At 51.7% G+C, this 22,830-nt stretch overlaps 1 protein-coding gene across 1 annotated transcript in view; it reads right to left on the minus strand.

Annotated features, from left to right (window-relative positions):
• Positions 1-22,830, minus strand: part of GREB1 (growth regulating estrogen receptor binding 1) — a 71,447-nt gene that overhangs the window by 20,003 nt on the left and 28,614 nt on the right. Inside the window, exons 11-21 of the mRNA XM_040622789.1 lie at positions 21,039-21,167; positions 20,210-20,338; positions 18,660-18,857; positions 17,748-17,928; positions 16,197-16,392; positions 14,260-14,396; positions 8,536-8,875; positions 6,495-6,610; positions 4,839-5,035; positions 3,465-3,554; positions 14-642 (exon numbers count right to left, since the gene is read on the minus strand). Coding sequence (XP_040478723.1) covers positions 14-642; positions 3,465-3,554; positions 4,839-5,035; positions 6,495-6,610; positions 8,536-8,875; positions 14,260-14,396; positions 16,197-16,392; positions 17,748-17,928; positions 18,660-18,857; positions 20,210-20,338; positions 21,039-21,167 — 2,342 coding nt within the window. The remainder of the gene's footprint in view (positions 1-13; positions 643-3,464; positions 3,555-4,838; positions 5,036-6,494; positions 6,611-8,535; positions 8,876-14,259; positions 14,397-16,196; positions 16,393-17,747; positions 17,929-18,659; positions 18,858-20,209; positions 20,339-21,038; positions 21,168-22,830) is intronic.

Genomic DNA, 22,830 nt, shown 5'->3' on the forward strand with positions numbered 1-22,830 from the left:
GGGCAGCACCCACCTGCGGGGGCCCGCTGAGCAACAGCCTGCGCGGGTGGAAGCTGTCCACGCGGCCCTCGGCGCGGTTGCCGTAGTCCATGTGGCTGGGCCGTGGCACCGTCCACTGCCGGTAGTAGAGGGACTGCTCCGTGGACGTCATCGTCTTGCTGAGCAGGGGGCGGAAGGAGCTGGCCCACATGACCGAGTGCGAGGGCAGGAGCGAGGTGGCCTTGGGCAGGCCGCTGCTGTCGGTGGCCGTGACCATGTCGTACACCAGCTTGGGCAGGAAGACGATGGGGGGCTGCCGGCAGGCCTTGGTCATGGAGCACTGGGAGGCCTGCAGGACAAGCGTGCCGGCCGCGGGGGCCACGGACGAGGAGGAGGAGCCCGAGGAGGACAGCTGGGAGGACGACGGGGTGACCGACACCTGGACGCTCCTCTGGCTGGCTCTTAGGCCAGAGTCCGGCTGGGGGGCCAGCCCAGGGCTGTGCCTGCTGATGACCGACGGTGGCCCCCGACTCGCTTGGGGCCTCTGTCTCTCCCCGGGGGCCCTGCCCTCCTCCGAGGGGCCGCAGGGCTGTGGCGATCTGGCCCTCTCCCCCTGCGAGGGTGCCCCGGGCTGAGCCGAGGACTCACCGCACAGCGCCGAGCCTGGGGAGGGTGCACCTGTCAGTCATGTCCCAGGAAGGACCCTCGCCAAACCACCCACCGTCCCTGTTCCACTGACACAAACTACCTGTCCTTGACAATCACTGGGAACTTTCATGAACGAAATCCCCCCTCTGGATAAACAGAAACCCTCTTGTCTTGTGACAAAGCCAAGGCTTGCTGAAGAGAGAGCCGGCATCACTTGGAGTGACTTCACCCCACAGCCACCCCAGCACCTTGCACACGGCCTCAACAGTCTCTCCGTTGCAACCCCCCGACCCAGTCTGTTCCACAACACCCTGCCTTCAGTGCTCAAGCTCCACGCATGCCCCCACGCAGGTCCCCCCCAGGAGCGCCTCTCCCTTCTGCCCCTCATGGAGCTCGCGTCTCGCCTCTGCACCCGTGCAGTGGCGGCTTCTAGTTCAAACCGCCAGCGAGACTCGCAGGACTCTGTAGGCTTTAACCAAACACTAGAATTACCTAGCTTTTAGAAGGATCGGGAAAGGAAATGCAGCACACATCCCAACAGGGACTCTCTTCTGCCCCTCCCCCATGTGCACCACATTGAGACCTTGGTGAGCGGGGTCACACCGGGCAGCTCTCTTATAACATCCCAGCCATATGCACCAGGGCTTGCGGGCCAGCTCACGGCGGCCCTGCACACCTCAGGCCCCGCAGAAAGCAGGGCAGACAGGATACCGCATCGTTGTCTTAGCTCTGTCCTTTCCCAGGAGACGGTGTGGAGAGAAGACAGACCCAGGGAGGCCTGATAGTGATGTACTGCTCTCCTCAGGCCTTCCTGCCACCCTGCAGCACCTGGCTCAGCCTGCACCCGATGCACCCCGCTGTTCAGGCACCGTCCCCTCTGGATCCGACCTCCCCAGCAAGGGCCCTACCACTCAGCTCCACGGCCTGCATCTAGCACCCTTCCAGACGGCTCACAGAAGGAGACTGTCCCAGCACCGGCCAGTCCCCCTCCGCTGAAGGCTCCTGCTGAGATACCTCGCCCTCGGGCAAGGCACTTGAACCGATGCGGAGCCGGAAGAGCAGATACGGGGAGGCTGTGAGGGGCCCGGGCACTGGCCTGGGACAAGGGGGACAGATGGGCCTAAAGGACATCAGACAGGCACGAGATTCCAAAAGTAGATCAAGGGAATCCTGATGTCTTCATCCGCTTCCCTGGGTTGTGAGGGCCAGCCTGGTAGGACCCCGAGGACAGACACCCACACCGACGTTTCTCTCCGTCCATCCCAGACCTCAATTGGTCTGTCCCCAGTTGAATCCAGGGGAATTGTCAGCCTATAAAGATGAGAATCAGCCTCACCCAGGTCCCCACCCTGACTTGGGTGGCTGTGGCCAAGTCTCACCTCCCTGGGCCTCCATTCCCTCATCTCTGAAATGTATGGCAGCCAAGGCCATGAGAAGCATCTTGTCAGAGACCCTTAAAGATCTCAGGACCTTCTGAGGAGTCCTAAGAAAGTCACCTCACCTAATTGAAGAACTCCAGAAGGAGAGAGCCTGGCTCTTAACCTTGACATTCTACTCCTGAAGACACTGCATGGACTGGTTATGTTCCCAGAACCTTCTAGAAAGCAGTCCCACCAGGACTGGGGAAGAACAAAGCACCATTCCTCTCTATCCAGAATAGCACAGATTCATTCACCCGCCCATTTGCCAGCTCCCTATGTTGTCTGGGGCAGAGGACACCAGAAGCTACAGCACTTGGCCTTGCTGACTGAACCAAGCCAAGGCCTAGGTCTCCCTTGTGCCACACGGCTGCTGGCCGATGTGAAAGAGGCCCTGTTCTGACTCCCTCTGTGCACAACTGTGAGGGAGACCCCCTCGACCTGGCCCATTGTCACCCACGGGCCGCGTGAGGAGGGGGCAGAAGACAGGAAACCAAATCCCCTGGGGTGCCCCGACCTCCACAGCCAGGTGCCCACCCACACGGAGCTGCAGTCCACGAGACCACTCCCTGTGCCCAAGCGCCACACGCGCCTCTGAAGCCTGAGCCTCCTCCCGCCTGAGTTATCTTCTCCTCTGGCCAGCTGCTCTCTGAAACCTGCAGGGACCGCACCTTACCCCTAAATCTGCCCCACCTGAGGCAAAATTACCTCTTCATACACGTAACTGTCCCACTTCATGTGTGTGACTGTGCATAAACGGTAACGTGGCCCCTATCGCAGTATCACGTGGCTGATGGGGAACCACGAACTCCCTGAGAGCGCGTCTGTGTCTAACCTGCCTTTCTGCCCTGACTCAGATACAAAGTGGGTTCTCGGTAATGGCTGCAACAGGAAGACAGGCGATACTGTTTCCTGTGGGCCAGTCCTAACTGCTCCCAGACACCAAGCATCCCTTAGGCAAAGACTGGGCATTTTACCCACATTTCTCTGCGGTCTGGGTCTGAGGCTCAGGAAACACCTACTGCCTTTTGTTGCTTTTCCCCCAGAGAAATCCGTGCCCGCTTCTCTCTGCCTTTAGACTCAACAAGAACACCTCATCCCAGCCCCTCTCCTCCCCGAGGGCACACTGATTCCTTAAACCAACAGCTGCATGGATAGCAGCAAGGGGACACCACCCAGCAAAGGCCACTGAGGCGGAGAGAGGAGTCCATGATCTTCTCCCAGGAACTCCGAGGTCCTGCCCAAACCCCTCACGTCCCAGACCCCAATCCAGAAACACAATTACTCCCTAAGAAAGTTCAGTTCTTCAAAGATTCCCTTCTCTTTTCAGTTCTAGGAGAAAATAAAGATCTCTTTTTCAATTCTCTGAAATCTCAAAAGAAACATCGGATGTGCACTCTTTCCCACCTGGAGACTTACTGGACGTTTTAGAGGAAAGGGGTGAAGACGCCGAATCGTGGGAGCGGGACCTCGCCCTCTTCACGGGGCTCCTCTTCTCCGAGGTGGAGCCTGTTTCAAGACACACACGCTGAAAATGCCTCATAATCATCACCTCGTATGTTCGCCCGGCACTTCAGAGTTTGCCAAGTGTGTTCACACCTAGCATCCATCCACGTACCCATGCATCCATCCACCCAGCCGCCATCCTGCACGCACCCGCCCCTGACAGAGCCCCGAGGAGACAGAAGGGGGTGCTCACGGCTCATGAGGACTACCCTTCATGAGCCGCAGCTACAGGTGTAAGGAGTCAGAGAGAGACCCAGGAGCCCGAGGGCCAGGCTCCCGTCCAGCACAGGGAGACAGCATTTCTGGAAGGAGTGACCTGACCTGAGCCCTGAAGGGCCAGCAGGGGTTTCCAGGTGAAGCACAGAGGAGGGGAAGCTCAAAGCCACAGGAAAGCCTCTGTGTGGCCCAGAGTGACAAGAGCACAGCCAGGGAAGCCTATGAGCTGAGTGTGACCAACAGCATGGGGTACAGTGTGAGAAGAAGGAACGGTGAGACTAGAGAGGTAGTAAGACGCCAGGAGTGCGGGTTCACCCCACGGGCAACAGGGGGATTGAGGCATCTTAAAGTCAGGGTCACGGTCAGTTCATGCAAGGTCACTCCGGCACCAGCAGAGTCTGTCCAGGGGGCCTTTAGTCTCTTACAGACGAGCAATCTGAGGCCAGTAAAGGAAGCACGACGTGTCCCAAGTCACACAGCCAGCAGACGTGGAGGGAAGAGAAACCGGGACTTCCGACCCTACACCACACCCCACAAATGCTTCACATGTTTGTATAAACAGCTTTGTCTTTTTTCTTGCTGCACCACTGACAACAGTCAGATGCTTGCATTGCTCTGATATGTGTGTCCTATTAAAATATCGTGTTGGATTTTCATATCTTTGAGTGAAACTGGCCTTTTCTCATTAATCTCCATAATAAACCCATCCTGTTGATTCACACAGAGGAAATAAACGAGCAAAGCTTACACCGGGAGGTAATGCCACCAACAAGTCAAACAGAGCAGGAAACAGAGTCCTGAGAAATCACGATTTTCCTTCCTATTCTCTAAGAACTCTAGAGCTAGGAAGAACGCATCGGGATTTCCATTTTCTCATATCACCAAAAACGCGGGGTGGGGCGGGAAGCAAACTCTGCATGCAACAAGGGATGTGCCATTTCCTGCAAAGACGTATCTAGACAGCGCTCATCGGAGCTGCTGACCATGAGACAGGCTCCAGGGCCCCCGCTGTCTGCAGAAGTGCCGGCTGCCCCCACGATGAGAAGGCAAGGCAGACCTGCCAGCCCTCACCTTCCGTCACCAACTCCTCATCCTCGTCCGTGCTACTCAGCTTTTCCGCATCGCTCTCCAAGGGCTCGTGCCGGGCCCCCTTCTCCAAGGGAACCTCATTGCTCACAAAGTAAGCAGCCAGGCCCAGCTCCTGCTCCAGCGCTGTTCTCACCAAGCAGGAGGAGTTTATCAGACGCAGGTCGCAGTACCTCAGAGACCTGGAGGGAAAAAGAAGGTTTCTATTCAGTGTTCTCTGCAACAGAAACACCACTCCCAGCGCCAGGGGAATGGTGATCGGGAGCAGCCCCCTGCTGCCTCTTTCGGGTCCTAGGACTTGTGCAAGCAGAAAAGCAGACTGCATCACGGTGAGCCCTTGGCAACCAGGTCGGTTTAAGAGTAAGTCTCTGGGGCACCTGCTGTGGATTCAGCCCTGTCCTGCATGAAAGCGTTTCCAGCCCAGAAGAAGAGCAGGCTTGAACCCCAGCTCTGCCACTTCCTAAGGCCGGAAACTTCCACAAGCTGGGCAACCTCTTGCAGGCTCAGATTTTCATCCAAAAGATGAGAATTAATATTAATAGCCATCTAAGTGCACTGTTTGAGGACTATGTGCATTTAATATTTTAATTATTCAATCAGCACTTATAATGGGCCAGGACTGTGCTAGAAGCTAGGGATAGCACAACAATCACGTCACCTTTACCCAGCCAAGGATGCCGCGTGCAATAGCCCTTGTGTAAATGTGGGGTGGCCCAGGGGAAGGAACCCCAGCTTTGGAGCTGGGCAGCCTGGAATCCATGGTCCACCAGGCTTAATCTCTGTAAGTCCCATTTCTTCACTGATCAAGGGGGACCACTGCAATATTACTTTCCCCCGGGATTATGGTGAGAGTAAAATGAAATACAGCACCTGAGAAGAATCTAGTACAATGCCAGCACACGACAGGAACTCAGTAAATTTCAGCTCTTACTGTTTGTTATACGAGGAAAGATGTGCATGGCTCTGGCTCTTCTCCACGGTATTGAGTAAATCTTTAGGAGCTAACCTGTTGCCACCCATCCAGTCTTACTGGAGACCTAGTGACCTTCAGTCCTGAGTGTCTACCTATCCGTGTGACTGCCTAGAGACCCCAGGAGCCACTGAGCAGGCTTGCAGATGACGTCTCCATGGCTGTGGGCTCCAATGGAACACAGCCTTCGAGACAGTCAGCTGTGTGTGTGGAAACCGGCTCTTCCTAAGTGCCGTCAGCTGCCTCCCCGCTTCCCAGAACACTGCCTACACCGGGAGGGCCCTGCAATCCCAGCAGTGAGACCCCAGGAGAAATGGAGCCTTGAGCCCCAAGAAGATTGGATACTTTCCTAAATGGAACAGCCATTCCCAACGCACATGGTGATCCTCACGGGAGAAACTGACCTCCACTCGCGGGGCCCAGCCACAGCCATCCCACCCTCCGTGAGCCCAAATGGGGCCTGAGAATTGGGAAAGGCTGCCTAGACCTCAGACACGTCTCACTGCCACAGGCTGGAAAACTGTCATGATAAATACGCAAATCTGTGACAACTCTGAATGTGAAGACTCCGCCTGCCATCGGGCACTAGAAGCCTGGCCTGACCACCAGAGCTGCAGGCACAGGCAGCTGGCTCTTCCACAACCCCCAGGGCCACAGCCCCCTCCCCTCACCTCGGTAAGGATTCCCCGTGAGGGTCCATCCCACTGAAGATCAAGATACACGGCAGGCCCTCCAGCTCCAGGTAGGTCTGAGGCCTCCACTCCGCGTCCTCAATTTTCTGCCACATCTGCGGATAATTAAAAAGCAGTAAGGTGGCGAGACTCCCTACTTTCGGACTAGCCCAGCTCTGACAGATCTACAGCGTCCTCCTCCAGACTGAAAGCATTCCATGAAAAGGACAGTTCTTCACACTACAGATAAACGCATCGTCTGCTTCACGGCTGGGTTCCCAGCCACACTGGCTGGCACGTACTAGCTGTCCACGGAGTATCTGCTGCCTGAGCCCCGGGAAGGAAGTGCAAAACCTCAATGGCTTCTAAGGTTTTTCTGTGCTTTCTTAACCCTGCCTCTCCCTCAAGGTTTCTGCCCAACTCTTCTCTCAGGATTCTTTGTAACCCTCCTGAGTTTTCTCTCACCTCTCCATGGGTTCAGTGAGAAGCTGGGGGCCAGGCACTGTGCTAGTCTGGGGGCGGGGCTGAGGGCTGGGGGGGGCGGTCCCTGCCCTCCACCGCCTGGGGAAAGAGCCAGAGGACAGGCAGGGAGCCCCACGCCAGCCCCTGGTGTGGAGGAGGCCCCAGTGGCAGGGACGGGCAGCTTCCCGAAAGAGGGAAAGACACAGAGCTGAATTCTACAGGCCGATAAGCTAATTACAGGAGGAAGAGAGAAACCATATGATAATTGTCTTTCTCTGCTTGACTTCACTTAGCATTATCTCCTCCAGTCCCGTCCATGTTGCAGCAAATGTTGAGAAATCGTTCTTTTTGATGGCTGAATAATATTCCATTGTATATATGGACCACAACTTTTTTTTTTTAATGATTTTTTATTATATTATGTTAGTCACCATACAGTACATCCCCGGTTTCCGATGTAAAGTTCGATGATTCATTAGTTGCATATAACACCCAGTGCACCATGCAATACGTGCCCTCCTTACTTCCCATCACCGGTCTATCCCATTCTGCCCCCTCCCCTCTGAGGCCCTCAGTTTGTTTCTCATAGTCCATAGTCTCTCATGTTTCATTCCCCCTTCTGATTACCCCCCCTTTCTTTATCCCTTTCTTCCCCTACCGATCATCCTAGTTCTTATGTTCCATAGATGAGAGAAATCATATGATATTTGTCTTTCTCTGCTTATTTCACTTAGCATTATCTCTTCCCGTGCCGATGGACCACAACTTCTTAATCCAGTCATCTGTTGAAGGGCATCTCGGCTCCTTCCACGATTTAGCTATTGTGGACAATGCTGCTATGAACATTGGGGTGCATATGGCCCTTCTCTTCACTATGTCTGTATATTTGGGATAAATACCCAGTACTGCAATTGCTGGATCATAGGGTAGCTCAATTTTTAACTTTTTAAGCATGGCGCACTGGGTGTATACTCAACTAATGAATCATGGAACTTTACAGCAAAAACTAGGGATGTACTGTATGGTGCCTAACATAATATAATAAAAAAAAAATTAAAAAAATAAAATAAGGGAGGAAGAGAAAAGCACTCCCAGGAAGAAGGAAAGGCATGCTGCAGCCCAGAAGTTTAAAAGAGCAAGACAGGGGGCACCTGGGTGGCTCAGTCGTTTAAGTGTCTGTCTTTGGCTCAGGTCATGCTCCCAGGGTCCTGCAATCGAGTCCCGCGTCAGGCTCCCTGCTCAGTGGGGAGTCTGCTTCTCCCTCTGCCCCTCTCCTTACTCATGCTCGCTCATTCTCTTTCTCTTTCGCTCTCTCTCAAATAAATAAAATCTTAAAGAAAAAAAAAGAGCAAGACAAGGCATTTGGGGGGGGGGGACAATATTTATAAGTAATTTGGTACTGCAGGTGGGACCAGGACAAGAGAGGCGGCCAGAGGGGTGGCCACGCGTGGAGGGGGCGTGATAGACAGCAACCCTGAGGCGTTTGTCGCCACCCCGTCACCCCTCCCCCCCTCGGCCACCCCGCCCCCCACTCTCCCAGGCACCTTCCACCCCTCCCGTCCCTGCCCCCAGCGCCCACCTTGAGCTGCTTCACGAAGTGCTTCCCGACAGTGATGCCAGAGCTGGGGTTGCCCAGAATGATCTCAAAGTGCTCCTCCAGGGCCAGGCGCGCCCGCACATGGGCCAGCCGCTCGTAGGCCACGGCCGCCAGCGGCGAGCAGGGCACCCGCAGCAGGACCATGAGCCCGTGGCCGCAGGGACACTGTTTGGGCGCGTTGATGAGGTTCTGGGTGATCTCCAGCGTCTCCACGGACGTGTAGTCCTTCATCTGCGACAGGCCGCTCACGGCCATCATGGCGGCCGCGTAGTGCTGCACGAGAACAAAGGTCCTGATCACCGCGCTGTGCAGACGGGGGAACCTGCAACAGAGACACGGAGCCGTGACCGGGCTGCCGGCCACCCCGCGGACGCCCGGAGCGCTCCGGGAGGCGGGGCAGGGCCTGCGCCCAGCACACAGGGGACCCGACACAGCCGCCGACGTAGGCACGGCGACGCGCTCCCGGCTTGCAACCAGGTTGTGTTTCCTTTCGAAGCCGCTTGTTTCTAACCTGAAAGGGAAGCTTTCCTTAGAAGCCGAATCACAAACTGCTCTGTCACTTTCAGCTAGGAAACAAGCGCACGGGTTTGCTGTTTCTCTGTGCTTTCCAGCACCTGGCGCGTAGTACCGGCTCAACGAAGATTTGTGCAATGAACGAACGAGACATAAATAAAATCAATGCTTGTTTCATCTATCATCAGCTTAATTTATAGCTCCTTCAGTTAGGTAATCTGCCCCCAGTTCCCACGGAAAATAGAACCACTAGCGATCAGCACGTAAGCGCGGCTATCACGTTGCCCAGATGGAGGGCGACCGTCCTGAAGGCACATGGCTGCATTCGTTTCAAGGACAATGAACCATCAGAAACGTAACTGAATGTGATTTGACAGATGAATTCTAAATCAGAACATACTCAGTCAAACCAAGAATCCTAGCTTGGGCTTCAGAAACTGTTACCAAAAGTCTTTTCACACAAAAGTGGTGACCCCGCCAGGACCACATGCCCTGCTAGTGCTCTTCTGGTTCTCACATCAGAAACAGACCCAGAGCCCCAGCAGAAAAACCCATCCCTGCAGGAACAGACGAATTGACATCCGCTTTACACACGATGCTCTTGTGGGTTTATTTCGCTGGAATGTATCACGACACAGTGGCTTTTGGGAGCAAAGATAAAGAAGTTTCTTGATCTACAAAGATCAGACCCTTACCATGGCCATGCCACCCTGAGAGTTCTATCAGGACAAGCAGTCACCTTCCACAGAGGTTCTGAGGTCTTCTCTTGTCTATTATTCTCTTCCTTTTCTTCATTCTTTGTCCTTAGCATTTCAATTATGTCATGGGTTCTATAAACTGGAGAGCTGGCTTGGCAAACTTGCCACTACCAAGTGTCTGCTGTCTCAGGAAGACGTGACTGATGTGCAGATTCTGACCCAAAGGGGACTCAGCGGTCCAAGGACTGCTTTGCCCTGCCCCTGGTGCGCTGGCTACATAGTGCCCAAGAAGAACAGAGCAGGGCAGAAAATGCATGGTGTCCCCTGCCCTACAGTGCTGCCCCTGCTGTGGCCCTTGTCACCCCGAGCAAGGTGGGATGAAGGGGGATGAAGAAGGGCAGGATGTCATTTGGGAGGAAGCATACGCTCTCCCCATCTCTGATGTGGTGGGAAGTGCCTGCATTCAACTCTGCTCAAAGGACAAGCAGACTCAGAACAGGAACCATATTTATCCATCTGAAATGACCAAAAAGCTGGACAAATATATGAAACAACAGTGTTTCAAGACATTGGGCATCAGGAAGTAGAAGACAGTGATCTTTAGACATGGGAGTCAAATTGGGTGAGCCCCTAGCTTCTGACTGGAAAAAGTTTCTGGAATGTGCTCAGGAAAGGGGAATCCAAACAAAGCATCAGTGGTCTCCCTGACTCGAGGAAAGGCAGTGGAGTCCAGGGAAACCAAGTTAGCAAGAGCTCACAGGGGAAAGTACCAGAGAGGAACAAGCTGCACAAATAGAGAATGCAGGAGAGCTACAGAGGGTCCCCCAAGTCGTCAGCCTAGTGATCAGTGCATTTAGGTGAGGAAACTATTCAAGGCCAAGAAAAGAACCATCCAAGAGAATTAAAGGGAACCATGCCTCAAGCTCACATAGGGTTTAGAACAGTTCCTGTTCCCAACGCCAGCGTGGAAGACCTCAGAATTCATGGAACATTATAGAATCTTTAGAGGGTTTTGTCTTAGTAGTGGGCAAAGGTAGCCCTGGACTAAATACTTCTCTGGTCCTGCCTAACAGAGCTTAAAGCAAGACCTGAAAGGATTAAACTGTCTCCAAGTGGGGCGCCTGGGTGGCTCAGTCGTTAAGCATCTGCCTTGGGCTCAGGGCGTGATTCCGGCGTTCTGGGATCGAGCCCCACGTCAGGCTCTTCCACTGGGAGCCTGCTTCTTCCTCTCCCACTCCCCCTGCTTGTGTTCCCTCTCTCGCTGGCTGTCTCTATCTCTGTCAAATAAATAAATAAAATCTTTAAAAATAAATAAATAAACAAACTGTCTCCAAGTAACTTAATTATATCCCAGAACAAAGCTGAAGATGATTTATAGGAATACAAATATATCCAGCCCCAACAAGGCGAAATTCACAATGTCTGGAATCCTCTCAAAAATTACCAGATATGTAAAGAAGGAAATACAACCCATAATAAGGAGGGAGAAAATCAATTAATACACAGAAATGGACTCAGAAACAGTAGGTACAGGTAGGATGTGCCTGCCCCTAAGCCTTTGTGGTTGGCCCTATAGAAAGGAAGCTCCACAGAAAACATACTGGAATGAAAATGGGAGTTGCGAAATGTCTAAATCTCTTAAGTACCGGTTGAGTTTGTGGTCTTGCAAGCAGACTTCCCAGCCTTATGCTGGGGTCTGTGTACACACAGGGCAAATCAACAGGCTAGCCATGCACACGGTGGCAAGAGGCAGTAACCAATGTGTTCTTACCTTTAGTGCCTTCTGTCCAAGTTGCCTGTTTCAAAAGAGATTTCCAGAGAGAGGATTCCTAGGAAAGGCAGCAAGGCATGGTGGAAAGAACATCAAACCTGGCTCTAATCCAGGTTGCCACAAACAGGATGTGTGACCTTGGGCAAATGACTTCCCTCTCTGGGCCTCAATTCCCACAATTATAAGATGGGGTGAGGTGAATGGGTTAAATGATACCTAGGCAGTCCTATGATCTCCATAACTCAACATTCCAGAGTTTTCTAGTCTCTTCTCACTTAGTGAAATGGAAATCTTAATCTCTGCACAACACTTCTGGTTTAGCAGAGGGGGAGAGAGGCGAGCAAGGAAGAGGGCAGTGGTAAGGCTGATGGTGACAGTGGCAGTCGTGGTGACTGTAATGGTGCTGATGGTAATGGCAGCCATGGCAAGAGTGATGAGGTGGAGCATGATGGTGATGATGGGACAGTGACGGTGACAGTGGTGTGGATGGTAGTGACAGTGATGGTGATGATGGTCTTGGTCATAATGGCAGTGACAGCAGTGATGGTGATGATGATAACGGTTGTGACGGTGGTAGCAATCGTGATAATGGGATGTGACAGTAACAGCGGTGCTGATGCTGGTGCTGACAATGGTGGCGATGGTGGTGACCGTGATGGTGACAGTGGTGATGGTGGGGACAAAGCCGTGACAGTGCTGGCTGCAGCTACCATGAGCATGTAATGTGCGCCCGGCATGCTCTTCATGTTTCGTATGTATTAATTCATTTAATCATCATAACATCCCGGGGCGCCTGGGTGGCACAACGGTTAGGCGTCTGCCTTCAGCTCAGGGCGTGATCCCGGGGTTATGGGATCGAGCCCCACATCAGGCTCCTCCGCTATGAGCCTGCTTCTTCCTCTCCCACTCCCCCTGCTTGTGTTCCCTCTCTCGCTGGCTGTCTCTATCTCTGTCGAATAAATAAATAAAATAATAAAAAAAAAATCATCATAACATCCCTGTGTGGTAGGCATCATTTTCCCCGCAAACGACTGAGAAAGGTTCCTAAAGTCTCCCAGCTGCTAAGTGACAGACCCAGGACTTGAACCCAGGCAGTGTGACTCTGCAGCCTGAGCTCTCAGCACACAACTATTTCCGAGTCTGCATGGCATCCCATTTATCAAAGTCTCATAAGAAGCCACCAGAAAAGTAGATTTGTTCACAGGTGAAGGTACGGAAGTTCAGACAGTTTCAGTGATTTGCCAAAGCTTAAAACTCACATTGTACTAGGTGTAAAGCCAGAATGTATGGTCCTGCGGTCAGTCTGGCCTTCTAGCCGTGAGATCTTGCTCCGTATGGCTTAGCGGTTCTACTGTTTTGGAGTCAAGTGACAAGGATTGGGTCTGGCTTCACTACAAACCCCCGTATGACCTAGGGCAGGGGACCCAATCTATGTTCGTTCCTTCCTTTGCCACACGGAGATAATGGTCCCTATGCCACTGTGCTGCTGTGAGCAGGTGTTAGGCAATCAACGTAGAGCACTGGGCCCAAAGTGTCAGCTCACGAAGCACCCAGCAGAAGGAGCTGCGTGAGGACAGCAGGGCCGAGCGGCGGAGGGGCTCCTTCCCTTAGCAAGTGTATGAGCGCTCAGCTGCCCACGTGGGAGGTGGAGATCAGACTAAGTCCATCAGCATCCCAGCACTGAAGGGGACTGAGCTTCTCAAAGGGCATTCTGGGGAACACCGATCCCACGACACACTCCGGAGATGCCGCACATTCTAGCCGCCTCCGCAGGACTGACAGCACGCGTGGCAACAGAAGGCTCGAGAACTCTTGTGGAAAAGAAAACCTTAAATGTAAGGTTTCTCAAACACATTTGACCACGGAACCCCTTTTGGCCTAAGAGCTATTTGCACCCAGCCCAAGCGGTACGGTGTGGAACACAGCTTGAGAAGCCCACTTCTACTTTAACCCCTTTGTTGGCACGAGAGAAGGGGGCACCATGAGGGAAGGGGGCAGAGCCACTCATTCTGTTTTGCAGTAGCCAGTCTGTAAAACTTGGCCTGGCTTTATGACCTATGAACTGGGTGGATATTGGCAATCACTTAACCTCCCTGGGCCTCAGTTTCTTCATCTGAGAAATGGCACCATTAAAATCTGCCTCAGCGGTCTGCTTTGGCACAGATCGGAGGGCAAGCTGTAGAATCCGGCTGACGCTGGGCTCACAGCCAGCTCTATCCCTGGCCAGATGTGTGGCCCAGGGAAGTCATGGGGGTCTCCCTGAGCCTCAGTTTACTTGCAAAATGGAGATAATAGCAGCAACTGGCTAAGAGAGATGGCGAGGCTCTTGGAACAGCGAACAGCACAAAAGAAGCCCCCGACAGATGATACACATGGGACATGAGAGGATGGCGCCAACTAGGATCGTCACTATCATTTCCTTTCAATCTTTTGGTGTCTTACCTCCTCCCATTTTCTTGGCTTCCCCGTGTCTCAAACACACCCTCCCACATTCCAACATATTACTGCTCATTCTCATCTCTAAACTGTTCTAGAACAAGGGCACGACGGATATCACTGTCCCCATAGGCAGGGCAAGGAATAAACCAGGATCCCTTTAGTGGAGGGACGGAGTCCCCCGGGAAAGGAGGGAGGTGCCCCCTCCCTGGAACTCCCTGGCTGCACACACTTCAGCTTACACTTGACTCCTGAGCAATTTTAGTGACTTCCAACAGAGACGCGTACCTTTTTCCTAATGCGGTGACCATGGCCTCGAAGGAGCTGTCGTATCTGAGCAAAGGGAGGCTGTGTCCTGAAAGGGTGGACTCAATGAACTCCGACAGCCCAAAGTACTTCTTATTCTCAGGATATAAGTCCACCCCCTAAAACAGAGAAGAACATCAGTCACACAAACACTGTACTTGTGGGGATGGAGAGAGTCACGTGCTAGGCACGTAGATGGCCGGCACAGGCATCTTGATGTAAATTGTGCTGACTTGGGGCGCCTGGGTGGCTCAGTCAGTTGGGCGTCTGACTCTTGATCTCGGCTCAGGTCATGATCTCAGGGTCACGAGATCGAGCTCTGTGTCAGCCTCCATGCTCATCGCGTCGCAGCCGGAGATTCTCACTCTCTCTCTCCCTCTGCCCCTCACCCAGCCCGTGTGCACGCACAACCACATGCTCGCTCTCTCAAATAAATAAAATCTTTTTAAAAAATAAAAATAAGTTGTGTTGCCTCTACAGTCCCGCAGACGTTTTATGTGTTACTTCCCTCGGCAGACCCCGAGCACAGCACACTCCATACTTAAAGGATGGTGCCTCCAGATCAGTCAAGATGTTTCCATTCTTTGGACCCTAGTGTCTTTGCCAAGAAGAACATCAGCCTTGTTTTTTAAACCCACAGCTTTCTTGGATAAAACGGCTTCTTTCCAACAATTTTAAGCTAGTCTTAGGAATAGGCCAATCAACTATCTTACGTTCAGCTTGCTATTAAAATCAGCAGGAAAAAATGCATTTATCTAATCAATTTCACTCCCATTGACCTAACGTTCTTCCCAAACTAACATCAGAGTTTCTCAAGTATCAGGGTGTAGCAGAGTTGGAGAGGCTAATAAAATTACAAAGCCATGAACTCTGCCCTCACAGCACCATGGTTAAGTGTGAGGGTCACAGCCAGCCAGACGGGGTCATAGCCTGACTCTACCACTCTCTGACTGTGTGGCCCTTTAGGCAAGTAGCTCAACCGTCCTCTGCCTCATTTTCTCCATTTGTAAATCAGAAATCACCCTAGCCCCTGCTTCTTATAGGAGCTCATATGATAAAGCACTCAGAACAGTGCCTCCCTAGCTTACGAAAGTGCTACAGAATCACTTGGTATCACCACCACCGATTCCAAGTCTGCTAGACTGAAGCCAAGCATCCGTATCTTTATAAGTTCCTAAGATGACTCTGGGACACCCCAAAGAAGTCCAGAATTTGAGGGTTGCTCGTTACTTGTATAATTAACTAGAATCCAACCACCCGGAATTCTCCAATTATTCCCAGAATTCTCAAATTATCGGTTGTAGCCTTCTATTTTGATGAGAAAAGGCAAGAGATAAACTAAAACCTCACCAGGCTTTATGGATGTGTGTTCCATTTGAGGAAGGAGATTTTGAGCCTTGCAGCTTAAGGACGTGGGGACAGGAAAAAAGCAGGAACCTTTCCAAGGCTTCTAGACTAAACATTGCATGTCCTCAGATGGGGCAGCTAACTAATGTCCTTTGGGAAAGTTTCTAAAGACCAGGAAGGGTTTAAATCTAACTCTGGGTCAGGGGCGCCTGGGTGGCTCAGTTGTTAAGCGTCTACCTTCGGCTCAGGGCATGATCCCAGAGTCCTGAGATCGAGCCCCACATCAGGCTCCTCCACTGGGAGCCTGCTTCTTTCTCTCCCACTCCCCCTGCCTATGTTTCCTCTCTCGCTGGCTGTCTCTCTCTCTCTGTAAAAAATAAAATAAAATCTTTAATAAATAAATAAATAAATAAATAAATAAATAATCTAACTCTGGGTCAAATCAAAGATCCAAGAATCTGGGGACCCACTTGACCCCCAACCACACCAGTTAATCAAGGTTTTTACTAAACAGAATTTCTCCCGACTCAAGGGTCATCGGACACCAGGCCCGGCAGCCCAGTGGCACTCACATTACTGTAGGAGGCAGGCCAGTGGATCTCGTTGTAAGGGCTGATGAGGGTATGTTGTGTCTGCAGTGCATAAGGGAAGGAAGTCACGTGGAGCGTCACAATGTTGGGGGCCTCCTTCACCTCCCTGCAATTGAGCAATCTGTCCACTAATCCCACGGCCGGGTCACTTTGGGAATAGAGATTATGAACAGTGCTACTGCGGGAATAAAGGGGGAGAAGACACAGTGAATGGAATGACAAATACTTCTCTGTAATTTTACAAGGATCAAGCAGTTGAATACATTTCTAACTAACCCTGGCCCCAACTTTGCAAGTAATCAAAGCTTCTTGCTCTGCCCATGACAAGGAAAATTTAAGAAAAAAAAAAAATGACCACGCAGGCACCTGTCCAGGACTCCCCTGATACTCATTGCTTATTAAAAACTTAGCCAGGGGAACAGTATTTTTGGAGGATTGCTTGTGGGACATACAATCCGCCCACTCCTCTGGGCCAGTGATTTTCACCCAGGAATGTTCCTTTGGCGCCATCTGATTGTGTACTTGTCTCCTTAAATTCTTTTCCCTAAATTCCTACTGACCTGAAACGAGCCACAGAGGATATAAAATGGTACATTCTATATTAAATTTAAAGGTACAGGACCGGGAAGGGGAAGCACTTTGAACAAGGGTCCCAGGAGACAAGTGTAGCTCTGCTGTTTCCTGTGGGCCAATGCCTCGGCGTTCTCTCCCAGCCACCCAGCAGAACAGAAAACTCTTCAGCTTTCGGTGGCAGGTAGTTACTCTGATAAACCTACCCCCCAAATGAATACTCACAATATAGCTCTTTATACAACTCAGGACGTTCAAATACCTTCAAGCCCACGCAGGGACCCAATATTGTATGCTCTCAAGTTCTGACCAGCCCTACGCTTCTGCATCCGTGCTAAATCAAAGCCTTCCTCTGCAGTCTGACCCAGGATCTCCCTTTCCTCCTCACCCAGTCAGTGGCAATGTCTAAATGCACAACCCTCGGGCCGGTCTATGGAGATGATGGGTCCTGGTACATCAGGAATCCTGCCAGATTCCGAGCCTGACAGCACCCAAAATGCAGCTAGATTTACATCCATTTGAATTGAGTCCATAAAATCACCCTACAGAAGGGTGGTACCAGCTGTGACCCTCAGTACGGAAGTCAATGGGGCCTCCCGTCAGGAAGCGAGCTATTCCGGTCAGGATCCCCTCCCCACACCAGGGGGCACCTTGTCACTGAGTGGGGTACAGAAAAGGAGGCCCTAGTTCTAGGCTGGCTCGGTCCTAACACCCTCCTGCCCCCACCCGAGCCCTGAGACCCTGATTTCTGTGACGGTAACTTTTAAAAGCTCCGCCAGATGTTCCCTGAGATAATCACCAGCTCTAAGGTTCTGGAATATATCCACGGCGTCTGCTTACAAATGCCAAAACCCCAACGTCCTTCACCTTGTCAAGGCTTGTACCCACAGGCCCGAGCGTCATCCAAATCTTAACTCGAAGAAGGAACCCGTCAACCGTGCCCTACGCCAAAGTCACTCTCACCTCACGAGATCCCAGTGGGCATGGTCATGGATTAGGACAAACAGCGTATGCGGGTTCTGAAAGGAGCTTTGCAGAAAGGACTTAAATTTCATCTGCGCTTCGGCATCAAGCTTCAAGACGTACTGTTCAACCCTCTGCTTGGTCATGTGCTCCTTTTCCAAGCCAAGCTCCAGTAAAACCCCTAGAATGTGGTAAAAATACATCACAAGTAACCCACGACAAGTAAAACCCTCGTCACGAGTTTCTCATTCACTCAACAGACACCTGGTGAGCACCTGCTATCTGACCGGCATTCTGCCCGGCCCCTAGGCTACAGGGACGTGTGAGACACGGGGGAGGCAGGGCAGCTGACCCCATGCAAACCATGGTCACGCATATGTCTGTGCAGGAGCTGGGCAAAGAGGCGGGCCCGTTTCCTAGTGAGGCGTGTGCACAGCGGCCCACCCAGGGGCACAGCAAAGCTGGCTTCATGGGGCCGGTGACCCTAGGCTCGGTGTGACTGAAGGGAAGGGTTAAGGTCCCACCTCCCCGCCATCCCCAGCAAAATCATCTCCCAGCCTGAAGAATAAATCCTCTGAGTTGAGACACTGACTCTCGTGTATTTCATATTTCATCCCCTTGAAAGCACAGGGAGAATACATGAAGTTGAAGCAGGCTATCAACACATTGGGTGTTGACCTGAGTGAGACAGAGTGGAAATTCAAGACATGGTTCTAGCTTCAATGGATTATAAAATCTTGGGCAACTTGTTCTCTCTGAGCATATGTTTCATGATCTATAAAATGGGGGTATTAATCCTTGTCCTACATACTTTAGAGGTAAAGACTGGTATTTCAATTCCAAATCTGAATTTAAGGGAATCAAAGCTCTTCCCATGCAGACATCCCAACTTGCCCCCCAAATGCCCCATACCTGAATGCCAGACATGGAACAGGGTCTGCTGATAGGTCACTTCTGAGGGAGGAATACAAATCAGAAAGTCCACCTTCTCGAAGGATCCTAAGTCCAAATTTTGGGTGCTGGAATCCGCAATTGAACACACGTGGGAGAGGAGCTTCTGAGCCACGGCCAGCTGGAAGGGCCGGATGTGGTGGGGCTCCAGGTTGTAACCTGGAACCAGAGCCCCCACAAAGGTGAGATGCACCCAAGAGCAGAGGGTCAACCCCCTGGACCTCTGCTAGGGAATCCTGCAGTGGGCCCCTGTCTAGTGCACAGAGTGATCAAAGGGGGATCACACCAACATTTATCGAGTGCCTACTCTGGGCTATGTGCATTTCACACTATTCGGAATTTAATAATGAAAGCATGAACAGTGCTCAGGGAGCACAGAGGTGGTGACCTACTCTACCTGAAGGGGGACAAAGACAGCATCGCAGGGAAGCGGACCCTGAGACAGGACTTTGGAAGAGGCTGCGAGTTCTCTGGAAGGGAGGGAGACCATCACAGCTCTTCGGGAACTCAGGATACATAAACTATTTCAACGATGCATTGATAAGTTAGAAATGAACACAGAGAAATGTACTGTCTCAGGAAAAGCCTACAAGCATACATTTCAGGGTAGGATGAGACCACTAATGTTAAGGACTAAAACAAAAAATTATATATTAGTCCATTTTGATGCTAAGAAAATGCCCTGCCTCCTGCATGTGCTTCTTTTTTTTATTATAATTTTTTATTATATTATGTTAGTCACCATACAGTACATCCCTGGTTTCTGATGTAAAGTTCGATGATTCATTAGTTGCGTATAAGACCCAGTGCACCATGCAATACGTGCCCTCCTTACTACCCATCACCAGTCTATCCCATTCCCCCACCCCCCTCTCCTCTGAAGCCCTCAGTTTGTTTCTCAGAGTCCATAGTCCCTCATGCTTCATTCCCCCTTCTGATTACCCCCCGTTTCTTTATCCCTTTCTTCTCCTACCAATCTTCCTAGTTCTTATGTTCCATAGATGAGAGAAACCATATGATAATTGTCTTTCTCTGCTTGACTTATTTCACTTAGCATTATCTCCTCCAGCGCTGTCCATGTCTGCATGTGCTTCCAACTTTGCTTCCTCATAGCCCCCCCGGCACCCCCTGGATAGCATTATCTCCTCCAGCGCTGTCCATGTCTGCATGTGCTTCCAACTTTGCTTCCTCATAGCCCCCCCGGCACCCCCTGGATAGCATTATCTCCTCCAGCGCTGTCCATGTCTGCATGTGCTTCCAACTTTGCTTCCTCTTTCTCTGCTTGACTTATTTCACTTAGCATTATCTCCTCCAGCGCTGTCCATGTCTGCATGTGCTTCCAACTTTGCTTCCTCTTACCCCCCCCGGCACCCCCTGGATAGCATTATCTCCTCCAGCGCTGTCCATGTCTGCATGTGCTTCCAACTTTGCTTCCTCATAGCCCCCCCGGCACCCCCTGGATGCTGTCTCACCAGCCCAGACCCTGGCCGCTGGCTCCCCACGTCACTCACTCGTGCATGCCGGAGCTCCGCCGACATCCAGGGATGCTGATTTGGTGACAGAGGAGGCAGTAAGTGAGGACGGAATATGACCTTGATTTTCCTGATGAAATTTGTCCAGCAAAATGTCAATGTCACCCTCTGCCCAAAACAGAACAACAGAAATGGGTTTTCCATCCCAGTGAAACTCAGCAACCTCCATGTGACACCTACATATGAGGCACTGTCCCAGGCCCGGGGTAATGGAAATAGAGAAGACATGGCCCAGCCAGCCAAGGAGCCCACTGTCTAGCAAGGAAGGCAACTATGTCAGAGAAAATTGCACTGTGAGGTGGTGGGTGCCAGGACAGAAGGAAGAGCCAGATGGTAAAGGACAGGAGGAAGGCGTCCGAGCCCATCCTAGAGAAGGAAGGGCCGGCAGAAGTTTCTGGGAGGAAATGGAGTGAGGAGCCAGGCAAAGAAGGGAGGAGGGCACAGAACTCCCAGCATAGAGCACGCAGACTCAAGAAATTCAGAGGGGGAGGTGGGGAGCCGCAGTGCACAGGGCTGGGGAGGTACAGGGGAACAGGCACAGGACCCTTGTGTGCCCAAAAACCAGAAACCACAAAGCTCCCCCCTCCACCTAGGAGATCCCACAGCCAGCACAGGAAGATGGCCGGCTGGAGGCCACCACGGAAAGGGTCGTAAATGCTAACACGGAGAATGTAGGTCAGCCTGCACATCCAAACCAAGGCCAGCCTCAGCAGGTCCTAGGGAACGGGCTCGGAGAGGACTTCACCTTTGCGTCTTTGTTTCTGCCCCTCCCACTTGCGAATTTATACCTGTCTCGCTACAAGCCTACCTGGACAGAGGGTGCTAAAAAAGGCCCCCAGGGAGTCCACTTTCCCTGTAACCAGCTCATAATTGACTTCTTTCTGGTACTCCGCTGGGGTGAGAAGGCTCTCGGAAAGAATTCGGGCTTGGTATTTTCCTGGAAAACAAACAACAACTTTCACTGGGCCCCTCCACTTAGAATTAGCACGTGAGCCCCTCGATGGCAGAGTCTGTGCTCATCGCTCTCTTTCTCTCTCTCTCGATCCCCCAAGCCTGTCATCATGCCTGGTTAAGAGCAGGTGTTCATGTTGGTTCAATGAATAAACGCCATAAACCATCCTGGCTCAGTTTAATAGTTAGGAGGATAAGAGGGAAAACCCAGAGCATTGGCCTTGGAACTTCCCTTCCCACTTACTAGCTGTGGAACCCGAGATACTTAACCCTTCCAGCCTGTTTCCCCGGCTGAAACACGGACTCACAACAATGTCTACTTCAGAGGACTGTCGTGAGAACGGCCAACAAGACACCGTTTAAAAAATGCTTAGCCCAATCCCTGGCATACAACAAGCCTCCAGGTTTATTTCCAGAAGTACTACTCAAATCACATAAAGAATTTATAAAACAGAAACAAAAATAAAAAACAGAATGAGTTTAGGATCAAGGATGCTCAAGGATAACCCGGGGACTGCATGGTAACAATGTGCATTTTTATATATTTACATAAAAGAGATACAAAAATATCAGGCTTAAAATATTGTAACACCCGTGGTATCATTTTTTTTAAACAGTCCAAAAAGAGGAGTGTACCAATTGGCCAAAAATTATTCTGAAGTTTACAAACTGACCCACGATGATCTATGAATACCTTGCAACAGTGGTAAGAGCAAGGTTTTAAATCTTGACTGACGGTCCTATTTAAGTTGAGAAATCTGTTTGTATCCATGACTCTCTAATCAAGAAAATGCTAGATTTTGGAATTTTCTTGTTTTCTTTTTTAACTAACAAGATGAAGCTGGGAGGTAGGCATTCCTATTGCTCTGAGAGGGGAACAAATGAGGTCAGTGAATTAATGAAGTCGCTGCACAGGGTAACATGATAATGTGCACATAGAGCAACCTGCCACATAAAAGTTGCTTGACTGGGCGCCTGGGTGGCTCTGGCGGTGAAGCCTCTGCCTTCGGCTCAGGTCATGACCCCGGAGTCCCAGGATCAAGTGAGTCCCCCATGGGCTCCCTGCTCAGCAGGGAGTCTGCTTCTCCCTCTGCCCTTCACCCTGACTGTGCTCTCTCTTGCTCACTCTCTCTGTCTCCAATAAATAAATAAAAACTTTAAAAAAATTGCTTGATCTATTGAATCTCCTCCAAGGAATTGTCCTCGGCTTCCCTTCATCCACCTGCAACCACGGGCATGCCCTGGGCGTGGTCACTTGATGCCTCTGCCCCTCTGTATCCTCCACTCCGTGCAGCCCACTCCCCAGCCACCTCCGACACTCCAACAGTCCCTCCACTCTTCCCAAATCCGTGGAGCCCCCCGGAGGTTCTCATGCCCCCGTCCTTTGGCTGAGTGTCCTGCAATACTCACTCTCTCGTACCCCTCAACAGCCTTGCTCCATCCTCTGCCTCAAACCCCTTTCCTGCTCTGTGTCTGTACCGAGGGGCTGGACGTGGCTGGAGAGAAGACCACAGCCACACTTACTCGACTCCTGCGAATCCTGGGCCAACGCCATGCACCGCAGCCCCAGCCCGCTCTCCTGCTGGGGGACCCCCCAACCAGCACCTCCCCTGCCTGCAACCCCTACTTTTCCCTCTGCCCCAGCATTC

Source organism: Ursus maritimus, unplaced genomic scaffold, assembly GCF_017311325.1.
Source record: "Ursus maritimus isolate PB19 unplaced genomic scaffold, ASM1731132v1 scaffold_6, whole genome shotgun sequence".
NCBI lineage: Eukaryota > Metazoa > Chordata > Mammalia > Carnivora > Ursidae > Ursus > Ursus maritimus.